Source organism: Macaca thibetana, chromosome 12 (assembly GCF_024542745.1).
Source record: "Macaca thibetana thibetana isolate TM-01 chromosome 12, ASM2454274v1, whole genome shotgun sequence".
Taxonomy (NCBI): domain Eukaryota; kingdom Metazoa; phylum Chordata; class Mammalia; order Primates; family Cercopithecidae; genus Macaca; species Macaca thibetana.
The window spans coordinates 108,149,371-108,174,878 of NC_065589.1; the positions used below are offsets into that span (position 1 = coordinate 108,149,371).

At 41.6% G+C, this 25,508-nt stretch overlaps 1 protein-coding gene across 11 annotated transcripts in view; it reads left to right on the forward strand.

The window, feature by feature from the left end:
* The window catches only part of ZRANB3 (zinc finger RANBP2-type containing 3), a 304,975-nt gene extending 293,502 nt beyond the window's left edge, over positions 1-11,473 (forward strand). For all 11 annotated transcript variants that reach the window (XM_050750964.1, XM_050750966.1, XM_050750961.1 and 8 more), the window contains 3 exons: positions 848-1,250; positions 5,516-5,647; positions 8,048-11,473. In XM_050750964.1, the coding sequence (XP_050606921.1) occupies positions 848-1,250; positions 5,516-5,647; positions 8,048-8,146 (634 nt within the window). In that variant the 3' untranslated portion in view covers positions 8,147-11,473. The remainder of the gene's footprint in view (positions 1-847; positions 1,251-5,515; positions 5,648-8,047) is intronic.
* The last annotated feature ends 14,035 nt before the right edge of the window (positions 11,474-25,508 follow it).

Here is a 25,508-nt window from a genome sequence, read left to right on the forward strand (position 1 = left end):
TTAAAGATGAGGAAGGACACTGAGACCAGGTGGACTAAGTAACCTGCCCCACGGCTTGGGGGTAGATGCCAGGAGACCTGAGGTTAAATCTGGGCTCTGTCCCTCAATCTTGAGCTCCATCATTAGAAGTCTTTCTTTTAACTCTTTCAAACAACCATGGAAAAATAGAGCAGCTGTTGTTACTTCCCAAGTAGGACTTTCTAACAAAATTGAGTAGTGTACCTTTTCTTTTATTCTAACAAATTGAGCACATATCCTATTATGTTTTGTATCCTAGCATGTTTAATTTCATCAACTCTGCGTTTACCTGTAGGAGCCAGTCTTCTGTTCTAATTCCTATCAGCACTGTCAGCTATTTCACTCTGTCACTTTATGGCTGTGACTCTGTTTCCTGTGTGCAAGCAGAGGCTGGAGGAGAGAGTTTGTAATGACTTCTCTGAGCTAATGAGGTGTGTGACCCCATATATTTAAGGAGCAGGGTAGCCACTAAGCTTTAGTTGGAGTTTTACATTAGGCTGTCCTTTCCCAGCCTGAAGAAGCATTTTCTAACAGCTTCTCCAGATGTTTTACATGTTTTCATGTTTCACATGTTTCCAGATCATTTAACACAAGAGCATCTAAATTCCCAAGAGAGGCAACATATTTATATTCAAATTAATTTTTGTAACACACCATTCTTCCTTACATGGCATGGAATATAGAGTGCTGACTATAGCTATTTTATTTCTACACTGTGATCCGTGTTTACTATTTATCCGTATAGAAACTTTGCTAACCTTTATATGAAGCAATTACTATTTAGAGTATTCATTCATTAGTTACCTATTCAGTGTTTTTTCAATTGTAGAAAATTTCTTGAAGATGGAGCCTGTGTCCCATTTCTAAATCCATACACAGTGCAGGCACATCTCACTGTGAAGCCCTCTACATCCAAAGGCTATTTGCAAGCTGTGGATAATGAAGGAAATCCACTTTGCCTTCACTGTCAGCAACCCACTTGCCAGACTAAGCAAGCGTGTAAAGTGAACGCTTGGGATTCACGGTTTTGCTCTCTGAAATGTCAGGAAGAGTTTTGGATTCGATCTAATAACAGCTACCTGCGAGCCAAAGTATTTGAAACTGAACGTGGTGTGTGTCAGCTCTGTAATGTGAATGCACAAGAACTCTTTTTACGTCTGAGAGATGCCCCTAAAAGTCAGAGGAAGAAACTTCTGGATGCTACCTGGACTTCAAAGCTCCCATTAGAACAGGTAAGTTATAATCATGTGATAGATAGAAGGCAGCATTGTACTGAGTAATGAATATTGACTCTCTAACTTTATTTTTTACATTTTAACATGGAAATATTCAAATATATAAAAGGAGAGAAAATAATGGACCCATATGTCCATCAGCCAGCTTTAACAGTTTCCAGCATTTTGGCATTGATTTTTGTCTGCCATTGACTCACTTGTTTGTTTCTCCTAGAATATTTTATTTTATTTTATTTTATTTTATTTATTAATTTTTTTTTTTTTTTTTTTTTTGAGACAGAGTTTCACCCTTGTCACCCAGGCTGGAGTGCAGTGGCGCAATCTCAGCTCACTGCAACCTCTGCCACCTGGGTTCAAGTGATTCTCGTGCCTCAGCCTCCCGAGTAGCTGGGATCACAGGCATGTGCCACCACGCCTAGCTAATTTTTGTATTTTTAGTAGAGACAGGGTTTTGCCATGTTGGCCAGGCTGGTTTTGAACCCCTGACCTCAGGTGATCCACCCGCCTCAGCCTCCCAAACTGCTGGGATTACAGGCATGATCCGTCATGCCCGGCCATCTCCTAGATTATTTTAAAGAAAATTCCAGACATTTCTTTTCACTCTTGAATATTTTCATTCTGTATCTCTCACAGGTAAAGACCTCCTTCCTTACTTCTATCCTTCCTTTCCTCTCCCTCACCTCTTCCCCCCTCCCTCTTCCCCTTTCTCTCTCTCTCCCTTCCTTTTCTCCTTTCCTCCTGCACTCTTTCCTAGTCCTCATTTCCTTTCCTCTCTTTCTTTTAAATATAATCCCAGTACGAGTTATCACACCCAACACAATTATAATTCCTTAATTATACTAAGTCTATGCTTGGTTTCCCAGGTTGTCTCAAAAACACCTTTTGGCAGGCGCAGTGGCTCATACCTGTAATCCTAACACTTTGGGAGGCCAAGGCAGGTGGATCACCTGAAGTCAGGAGTTTGAGACCAGCCTGGCCAATATGGAGAAACCCCATCTCTACTAAAAGTATAAAAATTTAGCCAGGCGTGGTGGCGGGCACCCGTAATCCCAACTACTCGGGGGCTGAGGCAGAAGAATCGCTTGAACCTGAGAGGCAGAAGTTGCAGTGAGCCAGGATCACGCCACTGCACTCCAGCTTGGGCAACAGAGCAAGACTCTGTCTCCAAAAAAAAAAAAAAAAGCATTTTATAGTTCCTTTGTTCAGATTAGTATCAAAATGTCACCCACATAGTATATTTGATTATAATGCTTCTTATGCTTCATTTAATCTATAATAGCACCCCATTCCTTTTTTATACTATCAATGGCTGAATATACTGGATCATTTGCCATTCCGGATTTGTCTCCCTGTATCGCAAGGTATTGTTTGACATGTTCTTCTATTCCCCCAATTTTCTGAATAATAATTGTAAGATCTAGAGGGTTAATTTCATTCTCATTCAGTTATTTTGGGAAAAGATCTTAACAGGTGGTGCAGTGTATCAAGAGGCACCTATGGTCTGGCAATTCCCCTTTCCATATGTTAATATTGAATGACAAGGGGCAGACAGATAACCCAGAAATGTAGTCCATCACAATCAGAAGGCTATGTATGTGTATATACACTCACATACATATATGTGTTCATTGCATTGAAAAATGTAATTTTAATACACCAATTTATGACAAATTATTATTTATAGCACACTATCATCAGTATTCACTTTCATTTCCAAAATTCAGTTGGATTTCTAATCTTGCTATCTGAACAATTCTAAATTTCAAAGCAAGCCAGGCTTTGGCTCATACCTGTAATCCCAGTACTTTGAGAGGCCAAGGTGGGAAGATTGCTTGAGCCAAGAGTTATCAGCCTGAGCAACATAGTGGAACCCCTTTTTTCCAAAAAAAAAAGAAAAGAAAAGCAAAATTAACCGGGTGTGGTAGCATGCACCTGTAGTCCCAGCTACTTGGTTGGCTGAGATAGGAGGATTGCTTGAGTCCAGAAGGTCAAGGCTGCAGTGAGCTGTGATAGTGCCACTGCACTCCAGCCTGGGCAACAGAGCGAGACCCCATCTCTAAATAAAATATAATTTTGTAGTGTGCTTAATTTAAGAAGAATCACCCCTCAGCCACTGTCTGCCCACTAAAATATTGGATGAATTCCTTCCAGTTAGACAAATTATGTATTTTTATTTACCTAGGACAGTGTTGCTGAATTATGAGCAAATGAATTAATCAGCATTTCTGTAAAAATGAATTAGCATGTCTCTGAGAGATAGGGAAATACACTATTTCTCTAATGATATCCAGAGTTCCTGAAAGATCTTTTGGTCTAATTGGTGAGGGACATATTGTACACATCCCAGGGATGTCAGTCAGACTCCAGTTACTGCTCTCTCAGTGTGATGGCTTCCAGAAGACATGCAACAAAATGACTCAAGGTCATTGAAAGCAACCTGTCCAGGAATGCAGAAGTAATATAATAGACATCCAAAACAAAAGTGCTCTGAGAATAAGGAACACAATAGGCTCGAATTAGGTAGGACTAGTTAAAGAGAGTGATTTTATACACACACACATATATATATATATATATATTTTTTTTTTTTGAGATTGGGTCTGGGGTCTCACTGTGTTGCTCAGGATGATGTTGAACTCCTGGACCAAGCGATCCTTCTGCCTCAGCCTCCCAAACATCTGGGATTACAGGCATGCACTACCACATCAAGTGATTCTTTCAAGAGGTGGGCAAATTTCGGATATCCAAGAGTGGCCCCAAGTGATTTGCCTTACAGTTGCTTGGAAAAACTAAAGAAGCATCTTCTGAATTATTGAGTCTGTCAGAGTGGGGGCTGCTCAGAGAGAAGGAATTGGTTTAAAAAGGCAAAGCCAAAATGGATTTTTTTCCCTAAGACTATGCCATTTGCTTGATGCACAAGACCGCCATTTGTAGTAGCTTCTTACAATGCCAACCTCGAAAACAAAAATCAATACATTCTTCTAACAGTAGTTGGGAAGTTCAGCACAGAAGAGAAGATAAGGCAGGCAGTAACAAAGGTCAGCTGGACAAAGTTTACTGCTCCAACTTGCTGCCTCTTGTGACTCCTCATGGGCCAGCACTATTGATCAGGTCATTGTGCCTGACACGCTTTCTTAAACAGGCTTTATACATAAGCATGGGTTCCCAAGGCCAGCAGCTGTTAAGTTGAAGGAAATAAAAACAAGTGCCACACTCATCTCTGTGATATTTAGACAACTGCATTTCCATGGTGTGAGTTGGTTTTACTACCTCAGGTAAAATGATAAAATACATCCCATTTTAATGTAGGTTATCACTGATTAAATATAAAATGTGTATATATGGACTGGCCTAAATAAAGGCTACTTTATTTTTTTTTATTTTATTTTTTTTTTTTTTTTTTTTTTGAGACGGAGTCTTGCTGTGCCCCAGGCTGGAGTGCAGTGGCGCGCGATCTCGGCTCACTGCAAGCTCCGCCCCGCCGGTTTCACGCCATTCTCCTGCCTCAGCCTCCCAAGTAGCTGGGACTACAGGCGCCCGCCACCTCACCCGGCTAATTTTCTTGTATTTTTAGTAGAGACGGGGTTTCACCGGGTTAGCCAGGATGGTCTCGATCTCCTGACCTCGTGATCCGCCCGTCTCGGCCTCCCAAAGTGCTGGGATTACAGGCTTGAGCCACCGCGCCCGGCCGGTATAAAGGCTACTTTAAATGGTCATCTTTAATTATTCCAAATATGCAAGTTACAGATATTTGTTCTAGAAATTTCATTCCAGTTCACGTAACTTGGAAAGTTCTCTGGTGAATAGTATAAAAGCTTTAGGTAATAGCTATTGACATTAAACTGCCATTGTGTAGTGACAAAAGCATTTAGGTCAACAATTAAAGATTGTTTGACTCAGTAGTATTGAGAAGTTTTAAATTTCTAACCTATTGTTATGCTTTTCTTAGATTTGGTTTAGTGAATATATAAACTAACTTACAGGTGCAGAAAAACCAGTTTTTCCCAATCTGTCAGGAGTCTTGGTATTTTATATTTTCTTGTAATTCTTTCAAAATGAGATAAGGGAGAAAAAAAACACATCTTATTGCTTTCAAACTTCAAACAGAGGGTTTTTTTCTACTCACAATAAAAGCTATTCAAAGCTCTCCTGATGTATTTTTCCCCATGATTTTCCTGTATAAACATGATTGCACAATGCAAAACCAACAAACACTTCTTGCAGTATATGTTGAAAATTGCTGACTTGTATTCTTATTGCAGCTAAATGAAATGATAAGAAACCCAGGGGAAGGACATTTCTGGCAGGTGGATCACATCAAGCCAGTGTATGGGGGAGGAGGACAGTGTTCCCTGGACAACCTGCAGACTCTCTGCACAGTCTGTCACAAAGAGGTCAGTGAAGCTCTCATATAGCTTTGACTGCATCCTGAGAAGTCAGATGGAAAATTGTGCACACAGGTGTGGAAGATTATGTGGATGAATTTATTCCTGGTCTGAGATTCGAGGCGCATTTTACTCCTTTCATCATCTAACACTTGCCTTCCCTCTCAAGGCCCGTGTCACAGATGCAAGAAAAGCTGCTTCCCTTTTCATTCATTCTAGGACCAAGACATTTGCACCACTACCAAGAAAGAAATGAATACAATTTACATATTGTCTTGATGAGACCCAAACTTCCAGTTTGGTGAATTGGGGCAGTGATACATGTTTGCATATAACTAAGGATATCCTGAAATATCTGAAAACATTGATAAGTTATCTCTAGGACCAACTCAGTTCAACATACAAAGGTTTCATTGCTGGCCAAAGTATGAAACCAATTAACTCTGCCCCATCTTTTGGTAGTTACTTACCTGTTGCTTAGAATGAGAGGGAAAAAAACACATACTATTGTTTATCTACCAGGATAAATTTTTTACAGGCAGTCCAGTAAAAGGTAATGGGATTTACCTGTTGAGATCATCTTAGAAATATTCAATATGCAACTTCGTATTCAACTTTTTTTCAGTTACAGCAAGATCTAAGCATTTCTCATGTTCTCTAACCATTCATAACTTACATCATCTAAAATGACTGCATAATACAATATTCTATTGAGCAGATCTCTACTGTACTTTACTTAACCATTCCCATACTGATTAATACTTATTTAAATTTTTCTGCTTTTATACATCATGCCACCAAGCACACTTTTTGTAAACAAAACTGTTTTCTGCATTTTGAGGTCATTCCTTAAGGTAGATTATCATGTGTAAAAATCACTGAGTCAAAAGTATTTGGATATTTTTGACAATGTAGGAATTTATCACCAAACTGTTTTCCAAAGAACTTTACTCATTTATGACCCCAGAAGCCCACTTAACTGCCACTGGGTACGGTCAGTGGGTGCCATTGTGGTGCAAGGGGAGAAAGGCCTGAAATTGTTTTGTTTGCTAAAGACACTGATGTTTTAAAAAGATGCTAATCAGTTATATTTAAATTTTTGAGAACTATTTCAGATCCTTTGCCAATGTTTATAATATATGAACTCTTTACTACTCTTTTTTTTTTTTTTAAGACGGAGTATCGCTCTGTCACCCATGCTGGAGAGCAGTGGCGTGATCTCAGCACGATCTCGGCTCACTGCAACCTCCGCCTCCCGCCTCCCGGGTTCAAGCTGATTCTCCTACCTCAGCCTCCTGAGTAGCTGGGATTACAGGCACCCGCCACCACACCCAGCTGATTTTTATGTTTTGAGTAGAGACAGGGTTTCACCATGTTGTCCAGGCTGGTCTCGAATTCTGACCTCAGATGATCCACCCACCTCGGCCTCCCAAAGTGTTGGGATTACAGGTGTGAGCCACCGCCCCCCACCGTAAGCTTCTCTTCTGTCCTTACTCTTTCCACGTGGATCACCTCACATGGACTTCAGGTGGAAAAAAAAAAGTCATCTGATTTCTCAGCTGTGCAAGTTAGTAGCAAATTCAAGACCTATATGAGAATTAAGAAGTAGCCAAAGAAAATGCAGCCCTTTCTGTAATTATTTTTTTAGATTCTCATGAAAAATGTTACTTGTGGGATTAGTGGAAGAATCCAGTTCTGGTCTGCATCATTTTATTTTCTATACCAGCTCATCTGTTGAGTTGGAAATGGCCTCTGGGATCAGAGAATAGGAAGTGGGTAGATTTTCTTCACTGGGTAATCCCAAGTTGCCTTAAGAACTCCCACTTGGGGAGGCCGAGGCAGGTGGATCACCTGAGGTCAGGAGTTCGAGACCAGCCTGGCCAACGTGGCAAAAACCCCGTCTCTACTAAAAATACAAAAATTAGCTGGGTGTGGTGGCAGGTGCCTATAATCCCAGCTACTCTGGAGGCTGAGGCTGGAGAATCGCTTGAACCTGGGAGACAGAGGTTGCAGTGAGCTGAGATCACACCACTTCACTCCAGCCTAGGCGAAAGAGCAAAACTCCATCTCAAAAAAAAAAAGAAAAACACTCCCGCTTAGATGGGAGAATCAGGGCCTCCCTATTCTCCGAATGAGGAATTCATGCTCTCACTGGGTAGCAAGACATCCCCTAAGTTGTATGTTTTCTCCTGCTACGTTGGTCCTAAGAACCTAGGACCTCAGGGACTTGCCAGAGCTGCCGAGATACTCTGCCTTGTCGTTTGGTAACTCTTTAATAAATAGCCAGCCACTGGGAAATGGGTGTAGTGACAGTGTAGATTTTCCAGACTAACAATACAAAGAGTTTTTGAGCTTCTGTCGCCAGTGCTTTTTTCCTAACATGTACACATGCATATTTTTAACTTTTAGAGAACTGCCAGACAAGCTAAGGAAAGAAGCCAGGTGAGAAGACAATCTCTAGCATCAAAGCATGGATCAGACATCACACGATTTTTGGTGAAGAAGTAAAGTAGAAAAAGATATGAATGAATGACAAATGTTTTACATGTGGAAGACTTTAATACAAAAGTTTTCCATGTTTGTTTAATATATTAAGAGTAAAAATTTTCTGAACAAAAATCAAGAACTCAAATTCTCTTGTACTAATTATTTTAGTGTTAATTACATTTTGAAAGTACTTAACAGAAACTAAGATACAATACTAAATATTTCTGTGGCCTTTTTGATTTGATGCAGACTCGCAATTATGTTTCAGCAATGTTTTGTTAAGCTTTTTACCCCTAATATGCCTAATCACTGTATTGTGCATAGATGGTGTTTAAAAAATGTACTCTCAATTACCTAAAAATGCTTCTGGATTAGTATTGTTCTGGACTGTCATGGGTATGAATGGAACATTGTAAAACCTCATGGGAAATTTCAGACACAAATCATTATTTGGGAATTCTGGGCCAAGCATTACCAGCTTGCTTAGGATTCAAGAGAGATTGTACACTGAATACCTCCAGAATGAGCTTGGGGTACACATTTTGGGTGTTGCTTTTCTTGCTTTTTTAGCCAGTCATCTTTATCAAAAATATCCTTTTCAAAATGAAATACCTATGGTGTTTGCGGACAATTTGGGGGTTCTGTGTAAAGTAATTGTTAAAACTATTAAATAACTGAAAACATAAAATGTAAAATGCCACTTAAGCTTGAATATCTTTTTTAAAAAATGAATCAAACTATGCTTACTGTTGGCTGGGCGCCGTGGCTCACACGTGTAATCCCAGCACTTTGGGAGGCCAGAGCGGGCAGATCATGAGGTCAGGAGATAGATTGAGACCATCCTAGCTAATAAGGTGAAACCCCATCTCTACTAAAAATACAAAAAAGTAGCCAGGCATGGTGTCGCACACCTGTAATTTCAGCTACTCAGGAGGCTGAGGCAGGAGAATGGCTTGAACCCGGGAGGCGGAGCTTGCAGTGAGCCGAGATCACGCCACTGCACTCCAGCCTAGGCGACAGAGCGAGACTCCGTCTCAAAACAAACAAACAAACAAACTAGGCGTACTGTCAAAATACTCTTTGTCTTCTGGTTCTCATTTTCTGTTTTTAAAACCCTCTGTTATTAAAGGTATGTTTCTGGTACTTCTTTTAAAAAGAGTGATGATGATAAAACACTTTATAATAAGGCATAATCAGATGGTTATATGCATTTAAAGATACAGTGATAACATTAAAATGTAATTGACATAAAATAAGAGTGATAATGAAACAAACCCGGGGCCTAATCCTGCAATATGTCAGAATCATGAGAGCAAAGAGTCAGAACTATACAAAATACAGGACCAAGGAAGAATTACATTCCCAAAAGGGAGCTGTTTGTAAATACTACTAGGACATACACTTCTTTAGTTTGAGCATTTTCCCATGTTAATTAATAGCTAGTGTTTTACAACATAAAGGACTTGTTTTTAGAAAGATTAAACAATCAAAGATTATACCACCACAGTTGTTCCTCAGTTTCTATTTCATTATATGAGATCAAATCATGTTGGTTATTTTATAAATGAAGTTGGGCTTTCTTTGGCCTCCTTTCTGCTTAGTTGGTCAGGCTCTCTTTGCAGTTTTCTGCCTCATTGCTAAGGTAACCTAGGATTTGTCATGGTTGAGAGCCAAGAAGCAGGCACGCTGCCTTTCCTCCAGCATGGGGTGTTTGCAAGCAATGTCTAAGTAGGTCAAATTTGAGGGGAACTCGCTCTTCAGATCACACTAAGGTGATAATTCTAAGGAGAAAGTTCTCACATGTAAGAACTGTGTGATTTGAGGTGAAACAATCTATGAAGCTAGGCTCAGTCTATACCAGGTTTCAGAATTCTAATTAAAAATGCCATAAGGAGCAGTGAGCATTTGCTGTACAGGATGCTGACTGGCTCATCCCCATCCCTTCCTGACATGTCTCAGAGCTTTGTGTCCTGCCTTCCCCTAACTTGGTTTGCATTACTTGTGGGGCACATTGAGACGAAGGGTTCTGAGACTGAAAATAAAGATAGAGATTGATCTAATAACCAAGACCAAAAGGGCATCTTGAGGAGACTGTTCTTTCCTCCTCACAATCTGAAACAGAAGCTCCCCACTATGTAGGCAAATGGGATGTTATGACAGAGGGACACAGAAAGTATCAGAGCAAGCAGCAGATCCTGAGTGCAGAAAGAAGTGCAGATGCCCCCCAGGAAGAAGATAGCTGCTGCCACTCTGGAGATGGAGTGAAAAACACAGGTGGGTAGAATGAGTGTAAAAGAATAGGCCCGGCTCTGAAAAGACTCAGAAGGTGCAAGATACAGTTGAGGCTAAGAAAACAACAACAAAAAAAGGCTCTGGCCAGGTGTGATGGCACTTGCCTGTAGTCCTATCTACTCAGGAGGCTGAAGTAGGAGGGTCACTTAAGCCCAGGGGTTCATGACCAGCCTGGCCCCATCTCAAAAAAGAAAAAAGGCTCTGGATCCAGGGAACAGAGCTGGGAAGTGGTAGCTGAGGAAGGAACCCGCTTACGATAGAAAACCACATGAAAATATGCCTGTGGGTAGGGGTAGGGTGGGGAGGACTTCCGGAGCATGGTGGGCTCACACACTCAAACCGCACAGTCAGCATCAGGCTGGCCTGCCTTCCTGTTCCCGTCACTGGGTGACATTGATCCCAGACACATTCTGATGACTAGTAAAGTTGCTTTTAGTAGCCCCAGAGCCAGGAAGAAGAATTCATATGGAATTGTTAAAGATGCCCACTCTTAGTGTTAATTACAGCGCAACATACATTTCTTGAGGAGATTTTCCTGGGACAAGTGAATACCCTCTACATTTTCTTAACTGGATGGAAAAAGGATTTTCTGCCCATACATCTTGCTAATAAATCAAATCTCTTCTTCAGATTCTTGAGTGAAACATTTAAAATACAGTTTCTTTAGAAATAAAAAAGTATGAGGCATTTTAAATTACGTGACAAAAAAGTCAATGCTCTTGCGCTCTTTACAGTAAATAGATTGTGTTTACTCATAGGATACAGAATCATGGCTCTCAAACATCAAAAATAAATTGTAGAAATAGTATCTCATTTTCTGTTGCATATTATTAGCCTGTCTCTCATTCCATCATTTGTTCTTTTGAACTGGAAAATTGTGGGCTCCTAGTCACTGCACTAATCTAACTGAATATCCAACTACCAGAAAAAGTTTTTTCCTATCTCAAGTTTGTCAGTTGCTTTATACGGTTAAGGGTGTTTTTGCCACCCTGGTTGTGTTCATAATTACCACTGAGAAATGTCACTGTTATTAAAATACATTCTGTGTTCCAACTACCTGCCTCTCTGCCTTAGCAGTTTCTCTCCCACCTCCCTCAAATCATTGACTAAGGTCTTTCTGGCAGTAGCTTCTAGCTATTTTCTGGAAACTGGCTTCTGGTATACCTTAAAAATATTGTTAATTATTCCACATTTGCTAACGTGTTTATATTTCATGGTCTCTCTGCTCTTACACATCTGCCTTCCCTGCAACTAGATGTCATCATTAGGTTGGAGAACCGCCAGACACCTAAACTATATGAAGCTAAAGTCTAAGAAAGAGCCCATCCAGGCTGGGCTCATTGGCTCGCACCTGTAATCCCAGAACTCTAGGAGGCCAAAGCGGGTGGATCACAAGGCCAGGAGATCGAGATCATCCTGGCTAACATGGTGAAACCCTGTCTCTACTAAAAATAAAATTAAAAAAACAAAATTAGCCAGGCATGGTGGCAGGCGCCTGTAGTCCCAGCTACTTGGGAGGCTGAGGCAGGAGAATGGTGTGAACCTGGGAGGCAGAGCTTGCAGTGAGCTGAGATCTGGCCACTGCACTCCAGCCTGGGCGACAGAGCGAGACTCTGCCTCAAAAAAACAAAAACAAAAACCATCCTAGCACTTTGGGAGGCCGAGGCGGGTGGATTACCTGAGGTCAAGAGTTCAAGACCAGCCTGGTCAACCTGGTAAAACCCCGTCTCTACTAAAAATACAGAAAGTTAGCCAAGTGTGGTGGTGGACGCCTGTAATCCCAGCTACTTGGGAGGCTGAGCCAGGAGAATCGCTTGAACTTAGGAGGCAGAGATTGTGGTGAGCCGAGATTGCACCATTGCACTCCAGCCCAGGCAACAAGAGCGAGACTCCATCTCAGGGAAAAAAAAAAAAAAAAGCCCAACGTCATTTCAACTTTGCCTCCACAATGAGCTAAAGAAAGCACTCTTGTGCTGCCTGAATCTAGCAAGTGCTTGGCATGCATCATTTACACACAGATGCCACAGACACAGTCCAATCTTCTTGGTGTAACCCAGATTGCTATGCTTCAGCTTACAGCCTTTGCAATCCTGCAGAAATGTTTTTACAGAACTATGACTTAATTTATGTCTTGGCTTTCATCAAATGGATATTTTTTAAAGCCATACATGAAATATTGCTATGTGGTTTTTGTTCTTCTTACTGTTTTGAAAACTGCTCTTAGGAGGTTTAGGAAGGATAATTTCGAATGCCTCTCTCCTCACATCAAACTGGGGACCAGCTGAGAAATGAGACGCAGAAATCAGACAGATGGAATTGACAATGTCAGTTTTTAAGTTAATAAAAGAGAATTTGAAATCATGCGTGAATCTGCAGCACCCATCAAGCTCTCTAATCCTTAGGGCCTCCGTGTTCAACTGGGGCCCTGGGGTAGCCCCCGTGCAGGAAAGTAAGAGTTAATCTATCCTGGAGGACAAGCAAACTTACCCCAAAACCCATGCCTGCAGTCACTTGACTTCATCTTGGGGACAATGAGAGAAGGATCCCCAGGCCAAACTTGAGGGCTTCTATCCTCAGCACATAAAAGCAGTCTGTTCTGTAGACAGGCTGATCAGAGAGAAAGGGAGCAGGCGTTTTCATCCTCCATTGCTTCTCCCAAATTTACCAATCGGATAAGTCACTCTGCTTCCTTTAGGGAGGAGGAAGTGAGGATAGAGAGAGGCCAAACATTTCTTCTTTTAGCCAAACTTGAGGTGTGAGGAAGAGGTATTTCATGTTGCATCACTGTATGCCATCTTGTGCATACAGCATGATGACAAAATCAGTTCCTATTGAAATACCATTGCTCAAATACTACCCTAACCCTGGACCCTGGTCATGTGTCCACTAGTCTTGAACTCCCCTTGGGCCTTAGAAACCATCTGCCACCCTGACATCAATGCCTGCCCTTTCTCCAGCCTAATGTGCATCTCTGTGGCCTATTTGGTTCCTGTGCCTGCTGCAGCTTGTAAGTAAAAATGAATCCTGGGGCCGGGCGCGGTGGCTCAAGCCTGTAATCCCAGCACTTTGGGAGGCCGAGACGGGTGGATCACGAGGTCAGCAGATCGAGACCATCCTGGCTAACACGGTGAAACCCCGTCTCTATTAAAAAATACAAAAAACTAGCCGGGCGGGGTGCCGGGTACCTGTAGTCCCAGCTACTCAGGAGGCTGAGGCAGGAGAATGGCGTAAACCCGGGAGGTGGAGCTTGCAGTGAGCCGAGATCCTGCCACTGCACTCCCGCCTGGGCGACAGAGCGAGACTCTGTCTCAAAAAAAAAAAAAAATGAATCCCTTTCTTAGTGTGCCATATGCCAGTGTGGTTTCATATTAGTAGTTAAGTAGAGGTCAGGCAGCTGATTTTGTTCAAATAAATCCTGGCAAGGGTGTTTTTGCTTTTTTTAAAAAAAGGTATTTGTGAATTATGACCACTAATCACAATTAACTATAAAACATGTTGTGTTTCTAGACCAGTACAATCCAACATAAATATAATACAAGCCATATATGTAATTTTTATTGTGGTAAAATTTATCATTTTAATTGTTTTTAAATGTACAGTTCAGTGGTATTAAGTACATTCACATTATTGTGTAACTATCATCACCATGCGTCTCCAGAACTTTTTATTGTCCCGTACTGAAACTCTGCACTCATGAAACTCTTTCCCCAGTTCTTGGTAACCACCTAATATAGTTTGACTATTTGCCCCCACCCAAATCTCATGTTGAATTGTAATCTGAAGTCTGGAGGTGGGGCCTGGTGGGAGGTGTTTGGGTCATGGGGGCAGATCCCTCATGGCTTGGTGCTGTCTTCATGATAATGAATTCTTACCAGATCTGGTTCTTTAAATGTGTGTGGCAACTTCCCCGCCGCTCTCTCTCTCATTTGCTCCTGCTTTCACCGGGTGACATGCCTGATCCCCCATGACCTTTCGCCATGATTGTAAGCTTCCTGAGGCCTCCCTAGAAGCTGAGCAGATGCCAGCACCATGCTTCCTATAAAGACTGCAGGACCATGAGCCAAATAACCTCTTTTTTTGTTTGTTTTTGTTTTTTGAGATGGAATCTTGCTCTTGCAGTGGTGCAATCTCAGCTCACTGCAGCCTCCGTGTTCTGGGTTCAAGTGATTCTCCTGCCTCAGCCTCCCGAGTAGCTGGGATTACAGGCATCTGCCACCATGCCTGGCTAATTCTTGTACTTTTAGTAGAGATGGGGTTTAGCCATGTTGGCCAGGCTGGTCTCAAACTTCTGACCTCAGGTGACCCGCCCACCTCAGCCTCCCAAAGTGCTGGGATTACAGGGTGTGAGCCACCACACCTAGCGCTAAGCATCTTTTCTTTATAAATTACCCAGTCTCAGGTATTTCCTTACAACAATGTAAGAATAGTGGAAAACACCACTATTCTACTTTTTGTCAGTATGTATTTGACTAATAATCTAGGCACCTCATATAAGTGCAGTCATACAATATTTGTCCTTTTGTGTCTGGCCTATTTCACTTATCATTATGTCCTCAGGGTTTATCCGCGTTGAAGCATGTGTCAGAATCTCCTTCCTATTTTAGGCCAAATAATATTTCATTATTATCTACCATGGACATTGGGGTTAGGTCCACCTTTCAGTTGTTGTGAATAATGCTGCTGTGAATATGAGTATGCACATGCCTGTTTGAAACTCCGTTTTCAGTTCTTTGGGGTATGTACCCAAAAGTGGAATTGCTGGAACAAATAAGTCTAGTTTAATATTTTGAGGAAATGCTACATTATTTTCTACAGCTGCAACATTTTACATTCCCACCAGCAATGCACAAGGGTTCCAATTTCTCCACATCCTCACCAACACTTTATGTTTTGCTTCGTTTTATAGTAGCAATCCTAATGGGTTTGAAATAGTATCTCACTGTGGTCTTGATTTGCTTTTCCCTAATGATTAGTGATGTTGAGCATCTTTTCATATTATTATTGGCCATTCATATATTACTGTTGGAGAAATATCTATTCAAGTCCTATACCCATTTTTGAATTGAATTATTTGCTAATTTATTGTTGAGTTTTAGGAGTTATTTATATCTTCTGGACATTAATTACTTACCAGATATGTGATTTGCAAATCTTCTCTCTTATCCTGTGAATTGTCGTTTTACTCAGTTGAATGAACTTTACTCCAAAAGTTTTAAATTTTTTATGAAGCCCAATTTGTCTGTTATTTCTTTTGTTGCCTGTGCTTTTGATGTCAGATCTAGGAAGTCATTGCCAAGTCCAATGCCTTGAAGCCTTTCCCCTGTGTTTTCTTCTAAGGGTTTTATAGTTTTAGTTCCTACATTTAAGTCTTTGATCTATTTCATGTTAATTTTTGTATTTAGCATTAGCTAAGGCCCAACTTCCTTCTTTTACATGTAGATGTGTAGTTTCCCCAGCACCATTTGTTGAAAAGACTGTCCTTTCCCCATTAAATGATCTTAGCACCCTTGTTGGAAATCATTTGATTTCTTGTGTCACTATAAAGAAATACCTGGGCTGGGTGCCATGACTCACACCTGTAATCCCAGCACTTTGGGAGGCAAAGGTGGGCGGATCACCTGAGGTTAGGAGTTCAAGACCAGCCCGACAAACTTAGAGAAACCCTGTTTCTACTAAAAATACAAAATTAGCTGGGCATGGTGGTGCATGCTTGTAAATCCCAGCTACTCGGGAGGCTGAGGCAGAAGAATCACTTGAACCCAGGAGGTGGAGGTTCCGGTGAGTGAAGATCACACCATTGCACTCCAGCCTGGGCAACAAGAGCGAACCTCCGTCTCAAAAAAAAAAAAAAAAAGAAAGAAAAAAGAAAAAGAAATACCCGAGGCTGGGTAATTTATAAAGAAAATATGTTTAATTGGATCACAGTTCTGCAGACTATACCAGCATGGCTCCAGCCTCTCCTTCTGGTGAGGGCCTCAGGAACCTTATACTCACGGCAGAAGGCAAAGGAGGAGCCAGTGTTTCATATGGTGAGAGCAGGAGGAGGTACCACATATTTTTAAACCACCAGATCTCACAAGAACTCATTGTCACAAGGACAGCACCAAGCCATGAGGGGTCTGCCCTCATGACCCAATGCTTGCCTCCACACCGCACCTCCAACATTGGGATTACATTTCAACATGAGATTTGGAGGGGACAAATATCCAAACCATATCAATAAACAATGCATTGAATCTGTAGATCACTTTGAGTAGTATTGACACATTAACTATATTAAGTGTTCCAATCCATGAACATGGAATGTGTTTTCATTTATTTATTTATATCTTCTATAATTTCTTTCAGCAATGTTTGTAGTTTTTAGTTTATAGGTCTTTCCCTTTCATGGTTAATTCCTACATATTTTATTCTTTTTGATGCTAGTATAAATATAATTGTTTTTAAATTTCCTTTTCAATTGGTTCATTTTTAATGTATAGAAATGAAACTTATTTTTGCACATTTTATATTCTGCATCTTTGCTAAATTCATTTATTAGTTTTTACAGAGTTTTTAAAATGTGGAATCTCTAGGGGTTTCTGTGTTAAGATCATGTTGTCTGCAAACAGATAATTTTACTTCATCCTTTCCGATTTCAGTGCCTTTTCTTTTTTTTTTTTCTTGCCTAATTGCTCTGGCTAGAACTTCCGTTAGTGCTGAATGGAAATGGTGAAAGCAGGCATGTCTTGTTCCTGATCTTGAAAGAAAGGCTTTTAGGCTTTTAGTCTGTAATCATTCAGTATGGTGTTTATTATGTTTTTTTTTAATATATTGCCTTTATTATGTTGAGGTAGTTTCCATTCCTAGTTTGTTGATTGTTCTTATCGTAAAAGAGTGTTGAATTTTGTCAAATTCTTTTTCTGCAGCAAATGAGATGATCATGTGGTTTTTGTCCTTTATTCTTTTAATGTGGTGTATTACAATGATCCATTTTTATATGTTGAATCATGCTTGTATTCCAGGAATAAATCCAACTTTGTCATAGTGCATAATCCTTTAATATGCTGCGGAATTCAGTGTGCTGGTATTTTGTCGAGCATTTTTGCATCCATGTTCATAAGGGATACTGGTTTGTATTTTTCTTCTCTTGTGGTATCCTTGTCTGGCTTTGGTATTAGGGCAATGTTGGCTTCATAGAATGAGTTAAAAATTGTTTCCTCGACCAGCCCAGCCAACATGGTGAAACCTTGTCTCTGCTAAAAATAAAAAACTTAGCCAAGTGTGGTAGTACATACTTATAATCCCAACTCCTCAGGAAGTGAGGCAGGAGAATTGCTTGAAACTGGGAGGCAGAGACTGCAGTGAGCTGAGATCACACCACTGCACTCCAGCCTGGGCAACAGAGCAAGACTCTGTCTCAAAAAAATAAAAAAAGAAAAAAAAATGTTTCCTCCTCTTCAGTTTCTTAGAAGAATTTGAGAAGGATTTATACTAGCTTAACTTTAGTAGCATATAGAAACTCTACTTCTAGGCCAGGCGCGGTGGCTCACACCTGTAATCCCAGCACTTTGGAAGGCCATGGTATGCGAATCACCTGAAGTCAGGAGTTCAAGACCAACCTGGCCAACGTGGCGAAACCCCGTCTCTACTAAAAATACAAAAATGAACTAGGTGTCATCGTGCACACCTGTAATCCCAGCTACTTGGGAGGCTGAGGCACGAGAATCGCTTGAACCTAAGAGGCAGAGGTCGCAGTGAGCCAAGATGTGCCACTGCACTCTAGCCTGGGTGACAGAGTGAAATTCTGTCTCAAAAATAAATAAATGAATAAATAAAATAAAGAAACTCTACTTCTATACAGCTTCATCTCAACCCCTTTAATTTATTAATTGCTACAAGATTCTAGTTTTATGTAGTGTGTGTCCAAAAACATAGACTAATAATTGTTTTTTTAAGCATTATTCTCTTAAGGCATGTGAAAACAAAAACTGGAGTTACAAACCAAAGTTACAATAATAGTAGCTTTTATAATTTCAAGACCAACCTGGCCAACATGGTGAAACCACATTTTTAAAATGTGGAATCTCTAGGGGTTTCTGTGTTAAGATCATGTTGTCTGCAAACAGATAATTTTACTTCATCCTTTCCGATTTCAGTGCCTTTTCTTTTTTTTTTTTTTTTTCTTGCCTAATTGCTCTGGCTAGAACTTCCGTTAGTGCTGAATGGAAATGGTGAAAGCAGGCATGTCTTGTTCCTAATATTAGAAGAAAGGCTTTATCCTTGCTGGAGATATTTCTTCACATGGTTTTGATCTACTGTCTCACATCCTTTCATTTCAACCTATAGGACTCCCTTTAGCATTTCTTGCAGAGTTAGTCTAGTGGTAATAAGCTCTCTCAGCTTTTATTTATTCTGAAATATTTTAATTGCTCCCTCATTTTTGATGGACAGTTTTGCCAGGTATAAGAATCTTGGTTGGCCATTTTATTTCTTGCAGCACTTTGAATATATCAGCCCACTGCCTCCTGGCCTCCAAGACTTCTGATGAGAAATATGCTGATAATTTTTTTGAGCACCCTTTAGTGTGATGAATGATCTGTTTTGCTGATTTTAAGATTCTCTCTGTGTTTGGTGTTTGACAAATTCTTTTATTTTTTTTAATTTTATTTAGGAGAATGTGTCTCATTGTGGGTTTGCTTGTCTCTCTCTTCTCCTTCTGTAACTCACAAACTGCATATGTTTGTCTGCTTTATGGTGTCTTACAGATCTCACAGGCTCTGTTCACTTTTCTTTAATATTTTTTCTTTCTTGTTCCTCAGGCAATAATTTTTTTTATTTATTTTTTATTATTATACTTTTAAGTTCTAGGGTACATGTGCATAACGTGCAGGTTTGTTACGTATGTATACATGTGCCATGTTGGTGTGCTGCACCCATCAACTCGTCAGCACCCATCAACTCGTCATTTACATCAGGTATAACTCCCAATGCCATCCCTCCCCCCTCCCCCATCCCCATAATAGGCCCCAGTGTGTGATGTTCCCCTTCCCGAGTCCAAGTGATCTCATTGTTCAATTCCCACCTAGGAGTGAGGACATGCAGTGTTTGGTTTTCTGTTCTTGCGATAGTTTGCTGAGAATGATGGTTTCCAGCTGCATCCATGTCCCTACAAAGGACACAAACTCATCCTTTTTTATGGCTGCATAGTATTCCATGGTGTATATGTGCCACATTTTCTTAATCCAGTCTGTCACTGATGGACATTTGGGTTGATTCCAAGTCTTTGCTATTGTGAATAGTGCCACAATAAACATACGTGTGCATGTGTCTTTATAGCAGCATGATTTATAATCCTTTGGGTATATACCCAGTAATGGGATGGCTGGGTCATATGGTATTTCTAGTTTCAGATCCTTGAGGAATTGCCATACTGTTTTCCACAATGGTTGAACTAGTTTACAATCCCACCAACAGTGTAAAAGTGTTCCTATTTCTCCACATCCTCTCCAGCACCTGTTGTCTCCTGACTTTTTAATGATTGCCGTTCTAACTGGTGTGAGATGGTATCTCATTGTGGTTTTGATTTGCATTTCTCCGATGGTGAGTGATGATGAGCATTTTTTCATGCGTTTGTTGGCTGTATGAATGTCTTCTTTTGAGAAGTGTCTGTTTATATCCTTTGCCCACTTTTTGATGGGGTTGTTTTTTTCTTGTACATTTGATTGAGTTCTTTGTAGGTTCTGGATATTAGCCCTTTGTCAGATGAGTAGATTGCAAAAATTTTCTCCCATTCTGTAGGTTGCCTGTTCACTCTGATGGTAGTTTCTTTAGCTGTGCAGAAGCTCTTTAGTTTAATTAGATCCCATTTGTCAATTTTGGCTTTTGTTGCCATTGCTTTTGGTGTTTTGGACATGAAGTCCTTGCCCATGTCAGGCAATAATTTCAATTGTACTTTTCTTCACATTCACTGATTTTCTCTTCTGCTTGTTCAAATATGCTTTTGAATCCCTCTAATAAAATTTTCATTTCAGTTATTGTACTTCTCAGCTCCAAAAAAAAAAATTTGTTTTTTCTGAGAGAGTCTCACTCTATGCCCAGGCTAGAATGCAGTGGCTCAATCTCAGCTCACTGTAACCTCTACCTCCCAGGTTCAAGCAGTTCTTGGGCCTCAGCCTCCCAAATAGATGGGACTATAGGGCTGCACCACCACACCCAGATAATTTTTATATTTTTAGTAGAGACAGGGTTTCCCCGTGTTGGCCAGGTTGGTCTCAAACTCCTAACCTCAGGTGATCTGCCCACCTCAGCCTCCCAAAGTGCTGGGATTACAGGCATGAGCCACCACGCCTGGCTCAAAATTTCTTTTTTGTTCCTTTTATGTTTTCTGTTTCTTTACTGATAATTCCATATTGTTCATACATCATTTTCTTGACTTTGTCCGCCTCTTCCTTTAGGTCTTAGAACATCTTTAAGACAGTTGTCTTTGTCTAGGAAAAAGTTTTCTACTGCTTGGTCTTTCTCAGAGACTATGTCTGGTGAGTTAATTTTTTCCTTTGAATTAGCTATACTTTCCTGTTTCTTTTTATGCCTTGTAATTTTTGTTGAAAACTGGACATTTGAATTTTATATTTTGGCTAGTTCTGGAAATCAGATTCTCCTCTTCCCCAAGGTTTGTGGCTTATTGGGTTTTGTTATTGCTGTTGTTTTTTGTTTTTGTTTTGTTTTGTTTTTCGTTTTTTGTTTCTGAGACAGAGTCTCGCTCTGTCGCCCAGGCTGAAGTGCGTTGGCACGATCTCAGCTCACTGCAACCTCCACCTCCTGGGTTCAAGCGATTCTTCTGCCTCAGCCTCTTGAGTAGCTGGGACTACAGGTGTGCACCACCATGCCTGCTAATTTTTTTGTATTTTTAGTAAAGACAGGGCTTCACCATATTGGCCAGGCTGGTCTCAAACTCCTGACCTCATGACCCGCCCACCTTGACCTCCCAAAGTGTTGGGATTACAGGCGTGAGCCACTGCGCTTGCCCTGTTGTTGCTGTTCTTACTGTAGTAGGGTGACTTTGTGCCAGGCATTCACCCAAGGTGTAAATTTAATCTCTTCTTGGGTATTTTCTGAGCCTAAATCTTTCCCTGGACATATGTAGTGACTTTCTGAATTCCCTATATATGCAGCTGCTTTTTGATGTTCCATTGTTCAAATGTGGCTTCCAAAAGGGAAAAGAAGGAATAACGAAGGGGGCAGGAGATAACAGGCTCTGGGTCTTTAAATATTCTGAAACCTGCTTCACATGGTGAGGTTGCAACAGTGGAACCTGCCTCTGTGTCTTCACCTCCATGATCAGAAGCAGCATTCAGAACATAGATCCCTGATATCTGGAAGACAAGGTCCTTATTCCCTTCTCTAACTTCCACAAGCTGTGTGCAAGCTGCACCAGGTACACATGCATGACTGACTCCCATGGAGCTGGGAAAAGGGATGGTTAGCCACTACCATGCAAAGAGCTGAAATTGACCAAAATTCATTGCAATTTACTGTCCAAGCCTTCCTTTGGCAGCTGCAAGCCTTTGAATAGACTCCAGAGCTCCAAAATAGTTACATCAAACAGATTCTGCCAGTGTAATTATCTGGATAGGGAGACAGAGTCCTATATTTCCCACGCTACCATCTTGCCTGATGTCATCCACATATATAGTTTTAAATTTTTTAGTAGCTTCTTTAAAAAGTGAAAAGGAACAGATAAATATTTTAACAATATATTTCACTTAAACCATTGTATTCAAAATATTATTTTAACATGTAACAATATAAAAATTGGTGATTTTTATACTAAATATTTCAAAATACATTTTGTATACCTAGAGAACATCTCAAAGACGCTAAATTTTCAATGACTAAAGTGAAATGTATCACTACCAAAACAATAATGTTGTGCTTCGCAGAAAAATATTTTATTCTGCTTTAGTTTCTAAATTAAAATTTAACAAAATTAAAAATTCAGTTCCTCAGTCTCAGTAGCCACCTGTGGCAGTGGCTGCTGTACTGGCAGCACGGCTATAAGCACCCACTTCCAAAATGGGATGTGTGAGGTAAGGTTTGATTTGGTTCTCTTGTTTGTTGTTGTTGTTGTTGTCATCGTTGTTCTTGTTGTTGTGGGGGCTGTGGGGGACGGAGTCTTTCTGTGTCCCGCAGGCTGGAGTACAGTTGCGTGATCTTGGCTCACTGCAACCTCTGCCTCCTAGGTTCAAGCAATTCTCCTGCCTCAGCCTCCCTAGTAGTTGGGATTACAGGCACCCGCCACCATGCCCAGCTAATTTTTTTGCGTATTTAGTAGAGACCAGGTTTCGCCATGTTGGCCAGACTGGTCTCCAACTCCTGACCTCAGGTGATCCGCCCGCCTCGGCCTCTCAGAGTGCTGGGATCACAGGCGTGAGCCACTGTGCCCGGCCGGGTTTACTGAAGGGCATTCTGTTCCTTCCTTTTTCAAAACGCGCACTGGATTAGGTGAGACGGTTCCCATGCAAAGAAGGCTTCAATCTGTAGAAGGCTGGGAAGTCGCTGTTAAAACAGAAGCCTCCACAGGGAATCCCTCCATCCCTCCTAAGACTAACCCTGGACATGTGGGTGAGTGGTTCTGTCTTCTAGGCCATAAGCTTCCAGCAGGGAGAGATGGGCGTGTGCACAGCCATTTTGTGCTCGTCTTCTGTTCTGGAAGCAGCAACATTTCATTCTCAGTCCAGCACAGAGCCTGCCACTTCCGGTAACAGCAGTGCTGGCAGCAGCTTCGTCTTCATTTTACAACCCTGAGAAGTTCTGCCCTGTTTGTGGGGATTCGTGCTGTGAACATCCATGCAGTAGAATTCCTGCTGCTTGCAGGAAGTTTTTTTTTTTTTTTTTTTTTTTTTTTGAGACGGAGTCTCGCTCTGTCGCCCAGGCTGGAGTGCAGTGGCCGGATCGCAGCTCACTGCAAGCTCCGCCTCCCGGGTTCGGGCCATTCTCCTGTCTCAGCCTCCTGAGTAGCTGGGACTACAGGCGCCCGCCACCTCGCCCGGCTAGTTTTTTGTATTTTTTAGTAGAGACGGGGTTTCACCGGGTTAGCCAGGATGGTCTCGATCTCCTGACCTAGTGATCCGCCCGTCTCGGCCTCCCAAAGTGCTGGGATTACAGGCTTGAGCCACCGCGCCCGGCCAGGAAGTTTTTAATAGAGCTGATTGAGCAAGACAAAGAGGACGTCTGAATTTTTTTAGGTTTTTAATTTTTCAAATTTAGTACAAGATGATAAGCCTCAGGAAATGCAGATTAAAACCGTAGTAAGAGGCCAGGCACAGTGGCTCATACCTGTAATCCCAGCATTTTGGGAGGCTGAGGCAGGCAGATTGCCTGAGCTCAGGAGTTTGAGAGCAGCCTGGCCAACATGGTGAAACCCCATCTCTACTAAAAATACAAAAAATTAGCCGGGCGTAGTGGCAAGCGTCTGTAGTCCCAGCTACTGGGGAGGCTGAGGCAGGGGTTGCAGTGAGCCGAGATCTCACCACTGCACTCCAGCTGGGCAACAGAGTGAGGTTCTGTCTCCAAAACAAAACCATAAAATGATACTATTTTACAACCGTCAAATTGGTAAAAGAAAAAAAACTTGTCTTTGTCAACAGCCATCCAAGAGCCTGTAAGGATATGGACTAAAGCGAACCCTCATCCAGAACTAGTTGGACTGTAAATTAGTTCAGCCGCTTGGGAAAACAACTGGACATTATCAAATGAAGTCAAAGGTGCAGATCCTTCACTGAATGTACACACTGGAGAAACTGCATGTGATGGAGGAGTCACTCCCCAGGTTGCTCAGAGAGCACTGTTTGTAACAGCAAAAAGTCGGTTATGAACCCAAATGTTCATAACAGAAGAATGGATACATTGGATATATTCACATAATAAAATACTATACAGCTGTGAAAATCAATGAAGTTATGTCTATCAACATGGTGATGTCACATATACAAAGTACCACACAAATCAGGATGAATACATACACTGTGATTTCACTTACAAGATCAAAAAGAAGCTAAACTGGATAGCAGCCCAGGCGCGGTGGCTCATGCCTGTAATCCCAACACTTTGGGAGGCCGAGGTGGGCAGACAGCTTGAGGCCAGGAGTTCAAGACCAGCCTGGCCAACATGGTGAAATACTATCTCTAGAAAAAATTTTAAAATTAGCTGGGCTGGCCGGGCGCGGTGGCTCAAGCCTGTAATCCCAGCACTTTGGGAGGCCGAGACGGGCGGATCACGAGGTCAGGAGATCGAGACCATCCTGGCTAACACAATGAAACCCCGTCTCCACTAAAAATACAAAAAAATTAGCCGGGCGTGGTGGCGGCGCCTGTAGTCCCAGCTACTCGGGAGGCTGAGGCAGGAGAATGGCGGGAACCCGGGAGGCGGAGCTTGCAGTGAGCCGAGATCGCGCCACTGCACTCCAGCCTGGGCGACAGAGCGAGACTCCGCCTCAAAAAAAAAAAAAAAAAAAAAAAAAAAATTAGCTGGGCATGGTGGTGTGCACCTGTAGTCCCAGGCGTTTGGAGGCTGAGTGAGGTAGGAGGATGACTTGAGCCCAGCAGGTCAAGGCTGCAGTGAGCCGTGACTCAGTCACTACACTCCAGCCTGGGCAACAGAGCGAAATCTCTGTCTCAAAAAAAAACAAAAACAAAAAACCTCAACTTGATAGTGTATTGTTTGGGAATACATTCCTATGTGGTGAAACTATAAAGAGAAGCAAGGCAGCCTGCTTGTGGTGGCTCACACCTGTAATCCCAACACTTTGGGAGGCAGAGGTGGGAGGATTGCTTGAGGCCAGGAGTTCAAGACCAACCTGGGCAACAGAGCAAGACTCCTTGTCTACAAAAAAATTTTAAACATTAGCTGGGTGTGGTGGTGCACACCTGTAGTCCCAGCTACTCAGGAAGCTGAGGTGGAAGGACCTCTTGAGGCCAAGACTTAGAGGTTACGGTGAGCCATGATCACTTCACTGCACTCCAGCCTGGGCAACAGAGTGAGACCCTGTCTGTTAAAAAAAAAAAAAAAAAAAAAAAAAAAGAGGCTGGGTGCGGTGGCTCACGCCTGTAAT